This window comes from Lacerta agilis, chromosome 7 (assembly GCF_009819535.1).
Source record: "Lacerta agilis isolate rLacAgi1 chromosome 7, rLacAgi1.pri, whole genome shotgun sequence".
Taxonomy (NCBI): domain Eukaryota; kingdom Metazoa; phylum Chordata; class Lepidosauria; order Squamata; family Lacertidae; genus Lacerta; species Lacerta agilis.
This window is the reverse complement of record NC_046318.1, coordinates 82,657,255-82,669,522: the sequence shown is the minus strand read 5'-3', so window position 1 is coordinate 82,669,522 and position 12,268 is coordinate 82,657,255. Positions and strand designations below refer to the sequence as shown.

Here is a 12,268-nt window from a genome sequence, read left to right as displayed (position 1 = left end):
GTGTTCACAGGGGCGTAGCAAGGTAAATTGGTACCCGGGGGCAAAAAAAATTGTCCCCCCCATGGGAAGTTCAGGTGGTACCCGGTGCAGAAAATGTCTTGTCAACCTCCCCATTGATCCCCCCCCCGCAAAAATGGTTTTACGTTATTTCATATTTTCTTACAAAGGAATAATAACAAGTAATAATAATAAAAAACTTTTATTTATATCCCACCCTCCCCGGCCAAAGTCGGGCTCAGGGTGGCTAACATCAGATACATAACATTGGTATAAAATCAAACAATAATTAAATTACCTCCTAAAAACATCTCAAAATCAAATTAAAGTCTAATTAGATGGCTTTCCACAGGGTTAGGGTTGGGAACAGTAAGTGCTCCACTGAACTGAAATTTCAGCCTTCATGACATAGGAAAACAGCCAAGTGAACAGCTATTTTGGTGGAGGAGGGTCAAGATATTAACCGATATGCATGAAATTTCATATATAGCTATATAATCCCTAGTATAGTAAGATAAGACCTTCGGAGCAGGCATTAAAAAAAATTCAAAACAAATTCAAAAAAATTGTTCCTTGATAATTTGTCACCCCCTCCATTGTGGAACACGGGGCGGACCGCCCCCCGCCCCCTTGCTACGCCCCTGGGTGTTCAGATGCAATCAGACATGGACAATATTGTCTTCCTGATTATAATTTGCCTTTGTCCACTTCTGCCCCCATTGTCTAATGTTCCTTTCAAACTGCAGCACCCGTGGCGTTACGGAACTGTGGCTTTTTGCCCAACTTCTCAGCACGTAGTGCTAAATTTCCATTTGCACCCGTGTCCATGGTGCAACAAAATGACGAGGGTCATTTGACAACATGGCTACTCGCCCTTCCTGCACATGCCTCCTTCTGTCCCCCTTGGAAAGCGGCAGGAAAGAACTGAATGCATCAGCAAGCTGCCCCAGGTTTTGTCAATTCCCTCCCACAATTCGCTCCACCAACCACAACCGGATTTGTCATTTAGATCTGTATCTGAAACCATTCCGAGCTATCAGCCTGGTCACTGGGTTAGGCGGGGAAGGTTTCGTTAAATCAGAAATGGCTCTTTGTTTCAGGTTATTGAAATGCAACATCGAACAAAAGGCAGCTTTCAGTGTGTCTTGTAAGAACAGTAAGAGCTGTTGGACAGTGGAATTTGCTGCCAAGGAGTGTGGTGGAGTCTCCTTCTTTGGAGGTCTTTAAGCAGAGGCTTGACAGCCATCTGTCAGGAATGCTTTGATGGTGTTTCCTGCTTGGCAGGGGGTTGGACTGGATGGCCCTTGGGGTCTCTTCCAACTCTAGGATTCTATGATTCTATGATTCTATGATTGTGCCGGGTCAGACTCACACACAAGTCTCCCAACTTTTGGCATTGTGATTCCTGTCTGATTCCCATAGGAACAGTATCCCAAGTTACTATTGCCACTATGATAAAATCCTAGGCTCATCTAGAGACTAAACTAATATGGGATAACTGTGGGACTGTTAGGAGGGTTCCTCCTGATGATCACAAGTGATCTGGCCTGTGTGTACAAGCGACAAGGCAGTCCTTCGCATAACCTCATCCTAGGCCATTTAAAACTTTGGATACTTCTAAAAATACCTGAAACCTAGTTTCATATTGGACTGACAGCCGGTGCAGGGATTTCTGAACAGCTGTGGAATTGTGTTAATCTTTCAAAATATAAAGGCCCCGGTACATTTTCATAAATATAATATATAAAGCATTATTTAATCCTCTAACCTATGGAAAAAACTTGGCGCAAGCGAATGGGAATGAATGGGAAATAAACAGGCTGTCTGGAGGTGACCTCACAGACATGTGGAGTCAACGAGGGACTCCATGACTTTGAAAGTGGCACAGCCCTTTCTCTCACTAATAATAATAATAATAATAATAATAATAATAATAATAATAATAATTGCACTCTGCCTACCTGACTGGGTTGCCCCAGCCACCCTGGGTGACTTTCAACAAATTTAAAGGCATAATAAAACATCAAACATTAAAAACTTTGACAAACTGGGCCGCCTTCAGATGTCTTCTAGAAGTTGCTATTTAACTCCCTGACATTTGCTGGGGGGGCATTCTGCAGCATGGGCGCCACTACCAAGAAGGCCCTCTGCCTGATTCCCTGTAACTTCACTACAGAAGAGAAAAGCTGCATTTCCCTCGTCTCTTAACAGAGGAACAAGAGGCACTTTATCCTACCATGAGCTGAGCATGTCCGTTCTGAAATGACCCCCCAGAATCTCCATTTCCTTCTTCCTGGCGGTCAACCACTCGGCATTTCACAGCATCCTGCACCTGGGAAAGGGCGTGGCACGAGAGAGAATCGGATCAAAGCGTCAGAAGGAGCAAAAGAAAAGGAATGAGGAGCAGTAAGACATTTCAGCACCAGGACAGAGGCACACCCAGCAGAATCTGCTTAGAGCAGGGGTCAGCAACCTAAGGCCCATGGGCCACAAGCGGCCCATGGGGGTCATTTAACTGGCCCATGGACTCCCGCCGCCTGCTCAGGGACCCCCACTGCCCACTCGGTCAGCTCCCGTGCGCCGTGCTAAACCGGCATGGAGCAGAGCGGGGACCCCCTTCCCCGATGCCGGCTGCGCACGCCTCCTCCATGCCGGAAGGAGCGCCGGAAATAGCGTTTGCGCATGCGTGTGCATGCACACACACTCCGGTCCACCGCGGCGTCTTGCAGGACCGTGAATTGGCCCAAGCCACAAAAACTTTGCCGAACCCTGGCTTAGAGGTTTCATTGCAATTAGGCAGTATATGCATGTTGTGAAATAAATAAATACAATTTATACAATGAGACCTGGGGATGAGGGAAGAAAGAGAATGGGCCCTCTATGATTATTATTATTATTATTATTATTATTATTATTATTATTATTATTATTATTTAGGAAATGGTACTAGAATTTATCAATTCATCTGTCTTTATTGAGAAACATCTCCTCTGACTGTGGAGGCAGAACACAGCCATCATGGCTTGCAGCCACAGTTAGCGTTCTCCTCCACAAATTTGTGCAATCCTCTTTTAAAGCCTGTCTAGGTTGGTGGCCATCACTGTCTCCTGAGGCAGGGAGTTCCATAGTTTAACCATGCACTGTGTGAAGAAGGACTTTCTTCACTACTGTTTAGCTAAAGATTTGGGGATGGGAATCGGTGTAGCTTGTAGATCTTATTAAAGCCTCACTACCCCACTTCCCGGTGGGACGCGGGTGGCACTGTGAGTTAAACCACAGAGCCTAGGGCTTGCTGATCAGAAGGTTGGCGGTTCGAATCCCCGCAATGGGGTGAGCTCCCATTGCTTGGTCCCTGCTCCTGCCCACCTAGCAGTTCAAAAGCACGTCAAAGTGCAAGTAGATAAATAGGTACCACCCCAGCGGGAAGGTAAACGGCATTTCCGTGCATTGCTCTGGTTCACCAGAAGTGGCTTAGTCATGCTGGCCACATGACCCGGAAGCTGTATGCCGGCACCCTTGGCCAGTAACGCGAGATGAGCGCCGCAACCCCAGAGTCAGACACGACTGGACCTAACGCCCAGGGGTCCCTTTACCTTTACCTTTACCCCACCTCCCAGTGCTATTTTTCTAGAAAAAAAGAGGTGCCAGAACTCACTATGAATGCCTCCCTCATTCTCTTATAATGGAAATGTCGCCCACCTGAGAGGGGCCAGAACTGCATTCAAGTGAGTTCGGACTGAAAAAAAGCCCCAAATATGACACAAACTGAATCACGGGTTCTTGGGACCCAGGCAATGATTCCAGATGTTTTTGGTGTCAGGACAGTCATTCGGTATATATGAAACTAAATTCAGTGGAGGAATGGGGATGAGAAGATTCATTCTCATTCTGACCTCTCCATTATGGAAGGTGTCGGAACCCATTCAAGCCTTGGTTGCGACTTTACATTCATTGGAACCGCATAGAAAGACAGATCAAAGGAGACTGAGACAATGCCTTCTCATCCAGTAATTGTGCAAAGCAAGATATGGTCTTTTCTCAAGCAAGGCAAGATTTTTGAGTTTGGGCTGAGCCGAACCAGTATACCTGAAGGAGCGTCTCCACACCCATCATTCACCAGGACATTGAGGTCCACCTCCAAGGGCATGCAAGGAGTTAGGTTACAGGGAATCAGGCAGAGGGCCTTCTCGGTGGTGGCACCCTCCCATCAGATTTCAAGGAAATAAACAACTATCTGACTTTCAGAAGACATCTGAAGGCAGCCCTGTTTAGGGAAGCTTTTAATGTTTGATGTTTTATGGCATTATTATTATTATTATTATTCTGTTGGGAGTCACCCAGAGTGGCTGGGAAAACCCAGCCAGATGGGCGGGGTATAAATAAATAATAATTATTAATTATTATCATTACTATGCCTGCTCAGATGCTCACCTCTCTTCTCAGGATACAGTGGACCATCACAATGACAAAGCCTTCCAAGGAGTCGAAGACTGCAAAAAGGATTTGGAAGAGGGCTGATCGGCGGTCTGTGATCGCCAGCACTGCTGACATCCAGGTGAGGGCGAGGAGAGGTAGGACCACACAGGAGCTCCACAGCGATGCCCTGCGAGAGGGAAGAGAAGAGACCACCATTGAGCCTTCCTTGCCATCCCAGTTGCGACGCAGCAGCCACTCAAGTGAGCGGATCCCGCAAACCTCTGCTTCCCAAAGGGGTGACAGAGGAATAATTTCTGGTAGAGGCAGGGTTGTCCCAAACGGTTTCCGGGCTATCAACGGGACATTCTGGTCGGCCGAGGAAAGGGGCTGACAGGGTTTCTAACCAAGGAAGGAGCCATGTGTAAACATAAAATAACGATGCACACTGAGAAAACAGGCGGGGCCATGGTGTAGTGGTTAGAGTGTCGGATTAGGACCTGTGAAATCAGGGTCCGTATCCTCCTACTTGGCTATGAAGCTCACTGGGTGATCTTGGGCCAGGCACTGCCTCCCTCAGTCCAACCTACCTCACTGGGTTGTTGTGGGGGTTAAATGAGGAGGGGAAGAACAATGTATACCACCTTGAGCTCCTTGGGTGGAAAGGTGGGATAGAAAATTTAATAATAATAATAATAATAATAATAATAATAATAATAATAATAATAATAATAATGGTATTAATGCCTACCCTAACACAACCTACACACTCTGTACCTAAGGTATATTCTATGGGCTAGGTTTTGAGGATGAAAAGTGGTTGCGTCTTCATCCTAGAATCCTAGGAGTGTAGTTTGACACACCTTGTCCTCCTCATCCTCTGCTTTGTGTTCCATCTTGCCTGATGGAGAACCAAAAAGCTCTCCACGCTTTTCTGATATCTTGGTTGGTCCCAGTAAAAGTATTACCCAGCTGTTGATTTTGGATCTCTCTCTTGGAGCTTCCAGGAAAACTACCTGTTTGCTCTTGCAATTACTTTCTGGATCCCGAGGAGACTCCTTTAGAGTAGAAAATCTGCTTTAATTATACCTGATTTGCCTTAAATTAGTTACATTCTGAATCGAGAGCACCTTAATGTGCTGTTTAACTACAAGCAAGATTTGATGACTGCTAGTTTTTTCTTTTCTTTCCCAAGGGGCATTCAAACAAAGAAATGCAATACAAGACTTCTGTAAGTGGACCGATCTTGGGCTTCTGATTTCAAATGGACAAGAAGACAGTCCAATACAAAGTGGTTTGATCCTTGCAATTCATTTTGGAGAAGTTGCGTGAATTGCTAAATGAGTACTCTGTGCCCAAGCCCTAGAAAGGCAGTGTTGTTAGAGTGTCGGACTAGAGCCTGGGAGACCAGAATTCAAATTTCCACTTGGCCATGAAGCTCACTGGGTGACCCTGGGCCAGCCACTGCCTCTTAGCCTAACTTGCCTCACAGGGGTGTCGTGGGGCTTAACTGAAGAGGTGGAGAACCATATCCACCACATTGATCTCCTTGGAGAAGAAGGTGGGTGTAAAAAAAAAAAAAATGCAATGATGAATCCAGGCTTCCCTCATATGTACTGGGTTCTTAAGATGTGCTATATCTTCCATGCAATCCATTATTTTTAAATCTTTCCACAAAACAAAGAAGCCCAAAATTTCTTGTGATATTTTTTGGAGCTGATTCGTCCTTTTTGAACCAGCCCCAATTTACAAAAAACAACTACGTGAGGGAGAGGGAGAGAGGTCTACTTATGTGACAGTGCAACGTAAGCCTGTTTGCAGAAGATGCAGGAGCAAATATTTCAAGCAGGGATAAGGCAAAATCGGCTGGGGAGGGTCATAGCTCAGTGGTAGGGCATCGGCCTTGCAAGCAAGAGGTCCCAGGTTCAATCCCCAACATCTCCAGGTAGGGTTTGGAGCGACTCCCTATCTGAAATCCTGGAGAGCTGCTGTCAGTCAGTGTAGGCAATGCAAGGTTAGATGGACCAAAGGCAGCTTTGTGTGTTCCTGTTGCAGCTGGGTCTTCTGTGAGCATTCATCTATCCATTTCATGCTATATATTAGACACTTTGATGGAATCAAGGCCAGTTCATAACTGGCTCTTAGCCCCTTCTTCTAGAAACATATTTTCCCCTTACCTGGTATCAACTCATAATCTTGTCTAAATTTGCATGAACAAATTAAACAACCTATTTCTATAGCAAATGTTGAGAAGAAGATGCTCACAGAGTATTTCCCCTCTCAATGGTAACCAGAGGCAACTTGGCTATTTAGCCTTGGGGAAAGTCTTACTTTGATAATACTCACATGAGCAAAGAGTTCAAAAGGGGGCATGGGATTCTCTTTGGACTGGCAGAGCGGGATTTGATTTTAGAAAAAGGAATAGTTTTCAAAATGAGGTATAAATCTGGTAAAAAAAAAAAAAAAAAACCATACCCTGCACCCAAAACTCCACCTCCTCTTTTCAGGTGTACTCCCCACCTCTTTCTCAAACATATGACATTGGTTAGCAGGACATCCCAACAAAGGCACCCTTTTGCAACTTGAAAGTTAATAAAATGGACTTAGGGACATGCACAGGGTGGGAAGAACAGAACCCAGCCCAATCCAAAAAAAGTGAACAGAAACAACACATGGAACGGGGGTGGGGAGACGGAGAGAGATCAATGAGACAGTAGCACAGGTAATATTCCATGCAAGGAAGAGGAGAGTCAGTTTGTCCATCATTTCTCCAAGAGATCAGTTGTTGGGATTCTGCATTTGCAGTAATTAGGAGCCATTTTGCTTATCCCTGAGCCATCAATTGCAAAAGGAAATATTGAATCTTGATGAGACTTTTCCACTAGGCGATGTACCAAACCCAGCCTTACGTCCTCTTCCTCGCTTCCTTGAAGCACTTGCAGTTTCTGCCAGTTCTAGCAATGGGTAACATTGAGGACCCTAACATGGGGAGGGCTGTAGCTCAGAGGTGGTTCAATCCCCAGCATCTCCGGGTAGGACTGGCAGAGTTCCCAGCCTGAAACCCAGGAAAGCCACTGCCAGTCAGTGTAGACTGTGTCAGCTAGATGGACCAAAGGTCTGATTCTGTACAGGGCGGTGTTCCTATGAGTCTGCCTGCTACAAATTCACATGCTCAGATTGTGTGCAAATGGATAGTCAAAGGCACCCTTCCAGAATTAAGGCAATAGGGTTTTCTCCCCAAACACCTTCATAACAGGAAGCCAGGAGAAGGGAAGGGGTTCAGGAGGCATCTCCTCAATCTTCAGGAGTTGTTAATTCTCAGATATCAGGGGTATACATGCAAGAGGTGAAGGTGGCATGGAAATGGGAGATTCCAAAGGAGCAGAAAGGCAATGAGCTTGCGTGGGACAGAAAGGAAGAAAGGAGAACCTGGTTGAAGAGAGATTGCCAGGAGAGATGCGAGGAAATTTTAGGGGATGCTGAAGCCGGAAGCTGCAGGGAGCGGGTTTGAAGGAGAAAGGTGAGTTGTTGAGCAGTATGGAGAAATATGGGTGCATGAAGAAGAGGTCTGCTGGAGGTAGAGCAAGGATAAGGCAGGGAGGAAGGTCCAGGAAGGAGAAGCTTAGGTTGCTCTATGAAGGAGTCACAGGGAGCAGTGAGAAGGAAGGCAAGTCTTTCATGCACCAAACAGGAACCAGCAGCAGGATTGGAGAAAGAGATGTGAGAAGGGGAAGGCAAGGTAGAAGCAGAATGTATGGCTCTGGGGTCTTCAAGCGTCTTGGACTGTAATAGGACTATCTGTTTCTATCTTAAGGCCATGGCTCCCTTAGAGTGGAAAAGAAAGAAAGAAAGTCAGTGTGAAGGCAGGAGAAGAGGCGAAAGGGTGAAGGAAGTGTGGAATGTTTCAGGTTTTTGAACAGCAAGGCTGTTTTTTCGGGGGGGGGGGGTGTTTCCCCTGCAAAGCTAGTTTCTTGTGGTTTCTTATTAACCAGGTTGCAAAAACCTTGTCATTCCTATAACAGCATATAGGTAGTTACAGGTGGGTAGCTGTGTTGGTCTGCCATAGTCGAAACAAAATCAAAAATTCTTTCCAGTAGCACCTTAGAGACCAACTGAGTTTGTTCTTGGTATGAGCTTTCGTGTGAAGAAGTGTGCATGCACACGAAAGCTCATACCAAGAACAAACTCAGTTGGTCTCTAAGGTGCTACTGGAAAGAATTTTTGATTTTGTTTTAGCATATAGGTAGAACACCGTATTGATCAGCTCGGAAGAAAGCCTGGCTGGTGGATGTCTTGTCTTAATCACAATCGCCTTGTCTTAATCAACAGGGTCTTGAACAAACCTTTACCCCAACCAAAGCTGGAGGCTCGATTTTCTTCTACAGAGAGGAGGGATCAAATATGACTTCCCACCCTTCTTCCCCCAAAATGCTGCACATCTTTGAGATGAAGGAGGATGACAGTGTCTGTGAGAAGCACAGCAGATTTCGGGTAGGACAGGAGATCTGTCAGGAGCTGGAAGATGCCAGAAGAACTTCCGGGGTAGATTTTGGTGAGGGATATGGAACAGCACAGAAACTGCACTGAAGCCCTCCCTGTCAGGGTGTCTCCCTCCCTCTCAACCTCTTCTTAAGGCCAACACAAGAAAAATGTTTACAGTTACTCCTCCTCCTCTTTTCTTTTCTATCCCTTGACCCACTCCCTTAATACCTAGCCCAGCCATCTTCAACTTGCCTCTCTCCAGAAGAAGAAGAGTAGAAGAGTTTGGATTTGATATCCCGCTTTTCACTACCCGAAGGAGTCTCAAAGCGGCTAACATTCTCCTTCCCCTTCCTCCCCCACAACAAACACTCTGTGAGGTGAGTGGGGCTGAGAGACTTCAAAGAAGTGTGACTAGCCCAAGGTCAGCCAGCAGCTGCATGTGGAGGAGCGGAGACACGAACCCGGTTCACCAGATTACGAGTCTACCGCTCTTAACCACTACACCACACTGGCTCCAGCTGCTTTGAACTTTGTAACTCAGGAGTGAGCTTCCTTTCTGCTGCTCCGGGAGTAGGACCTGACCTGATGCATTTCAATTACCATAAAGGAGATTCCGACTAAACAATAGGAATAACTGTCTGACAGCAAGAGCTCTTTGACAGTGGGACAGACTACCTCGGGAGGTTGTGGACTCTCCTTCCTTGCGGGGTTTTAAGCAGGGTTTGGATGGAGCCAGTATGGTGTAGTGGTTAAGAGTGGTAGACTCATAATCTGGGGGACCGGGTTTGCGTCCCCGCTCCTCCACATGAAGCTGCTGGGTGACCTTGGGCTAGTCACACTTCTTTGAAGTCTCCCAGCCCCAATCAACTCACAAGAGTGTTTGTTGTGGGGGAGGAAGGGAAAGGAGAATGTTAGCCGCTTTGAGACTCCTTCGGGTAGTGATTAAGCGGGATATCAAATCCAAACTCTTCTTCTCTTCTTCTATCTGTCAGGGATTCTTGAGCTACGATTTCTGCATCGCAGGGGGGTTGGACTAGATGACTCTTGGGTTCCTTCCAACTCTACAATTCTGTGATGGGCTTTGCTGTCCAAACTGCTAGAGGGCTCCAGGTTGGTGAAGGCTGCTCTAGCCCCTTCATTAAAACCTTAAAAAACACCAATGGCCAGAGGCCATTGAGTTGGAATCATAGAGTTGGAAGGGATGGTCAACCTCTTCTTGGAAACCTCCAGTGAAGGAGAGTTCCACCGTCAAACAGCTCTTACTGTCAGAAAGTTATTCCTGATCCGCTAGTATAGCCATTTTCAGAGGCTTTCAGAGTTCCTCCTCTCTCCACCCTGCCATAATTAGCAGAAGCAGATATATGCAAATACATGCAAACATAGTAATTTGCATTGAATAATGGGGCACAAAATGAGCGCCAAATGTGCATCGTGAACTGTGGTAATTATAAGGCTCACTGACATTGCTAGAATGAATTCCTTAGAGAAGTAATATCAAGGCTCCTTATGATGGTATACTTTAACCCTATCCTTGATATCCATGTGCAAAATTACTGTTCTGGATATGATGGGGGAAATCATTTGCTATTTGGACAGTGGACCGACCCAATTTGACACCGCCAAATTTGCTTGCAGATCAGATTGCAACAGCTGGCCACTTCCAGGGCACATCCCCAGATTTTATTTTGCAGTTTTAGTCCCCCAAAGAGCATGCATAAATACACCTGTTATGTCCAAAATGCATACGAAATGCACATTATCGGGACGGGGGGGGGGAGGCTGCACCGAATAGCATAAAAATGCATTGAAGAAATACATATTTATGGGAAGAGTGTGTACAAAATGCATACAATTTACATGCATTTCTATAATGCATTCTTTTGGAAAAATCCACAAAAAATGGAGTAGTCTTTAGAATGTGGGTAGGCAGAAGGTAGATTAGGATCTAGCTGCAGATCTCTGAGTGATCTGCAGGAGATTGTAAATGGTTTTTGATCCCGTATCATCTAACAATAGCACTCCTACACTAAATATGGCTGGGTAAATCGATCAATTCTGGTATTCTCAGTTTCACATTGTTCCAATCTTAAGTTCAGTTACACAGCAATTTGTTTTAAAAACAAAGAAAGGGAAACTCCTTTGGAAAATTTATCAGCATTTTAGAGTCTTTTGTGTCTTTAATTTTGCCCAACATGCATGTTTTGGTTAAGCATTTTCTCCTATCATAATGCATGTTTCTATGTTATTGTCACAATTATACGCATTTTTCTGCATGCTTTTACTCTAGTGTGTGCAGTTTTGTGGGGTACACATTCCTTGGCTGGAGAACAGCATAGAAAATTCAGAGAAGAACAGATTTTGGCGGTTAAAACCATTTTGGCTTCTGTATTGTTTTGGAAACTATGGTCCACCTTTAATTGCAAACTGGACTAAACTTCTACACCCCACCTCCCCCTAACAGAAGGGCAATAAGGATCAACTGATATGCATGGCTATACTTATGCAATTGGTTTTAGAAGCCACTTTGCAGCAAGTAAGCGGTACAGGTGAAACTCGAAAAATTAGAATATCGTGGAAAGGTTCATTTCTTCCAGTAATTCAACTTAAAAGGCGAAACTAATATATGAGATAGACTCATGACATGCAAAGCGAGATATGTCAAGCCTTCATTTGTTATAATTGTGATGATTATGGCGTACAGCTGATGAGAACCCCAAATTAACAATTTCAACTTGGGGTTTTCATCAGCTGTACGCCACAATCATCACAATTATAACAAGCAAAGGCTTGACCTATCTCGCTTTGCATGTCATGAGTCTATCTCATATACTAAACTCCAGTAGCTAATGAAAACAATTGCTTACATAAATGGACTTTTCCACGATATTCTAATTTTTTGAGTTTCAACTGTATATACTACTATTAGTATCAGTTCTTTCCCCCCTAAATAAATGTTATGGGGTACACTCCTTTTCCTACTCAAATTGAAATACTGCCCCCCAATGAGACCAAATTTAGATTCACAAAATGTTTAGGGGCATGCGTACCCCTGCATCGTCCCTCCCCCTAGAAAAAAAGCACTGATTAGTGCTGATATATTGGCCATTTGCAATATAACAACCGCCTAATGATAGGAATGTCTAAAAGGTCTCATCCCTATCCTAGAACAAATAAACACTTGGGAGAAATCCCAGAAGCGGATTTTTGTCCTGAGTCGAGCATGTGCTCATAAATTCCCTGCCCTTCTTACATAAAACATTTCTTCCCTCCTGAGATTGGTATTTTGCACCTGGTTCTAGCTGGAAAAACACACACAAATAAAGCAGTTCTTACAAGCCAAAAGTCTTCCCGTTGCTGCCTTAGACTGCCAACATCA

General features: G+C 44.9%; 1 protein-coding gene across 1 annotated transcript in view; it reads right to left on the bottom strand.

The window, feature by feature from the left end:
* Window positions 1-12,268, bottom strand: part of ADGRB1 (adhesion G protein-coupled receptor B1) — a 272,638-nt gene that overhangs the window by 21,648 nt on the left and 238,722 nt on the right. Inside the window, exons 24-25 of the mRNA XM_033155932.1 lie at window positions 4,429-4,600; window positions 2,234-2,329 (exon numbers count right to left, since the gene is read on the bottom strand). Coding sequence (XP_033011823.1) covers window positions 2,234-2,329; window positions 4,429-4,600 — 268 coding nt within the window. The remainder of the gene's footprint in view (window positions 1-2,233; window positions 2,330-4,428; window positions 4,601-12,268) is intronic.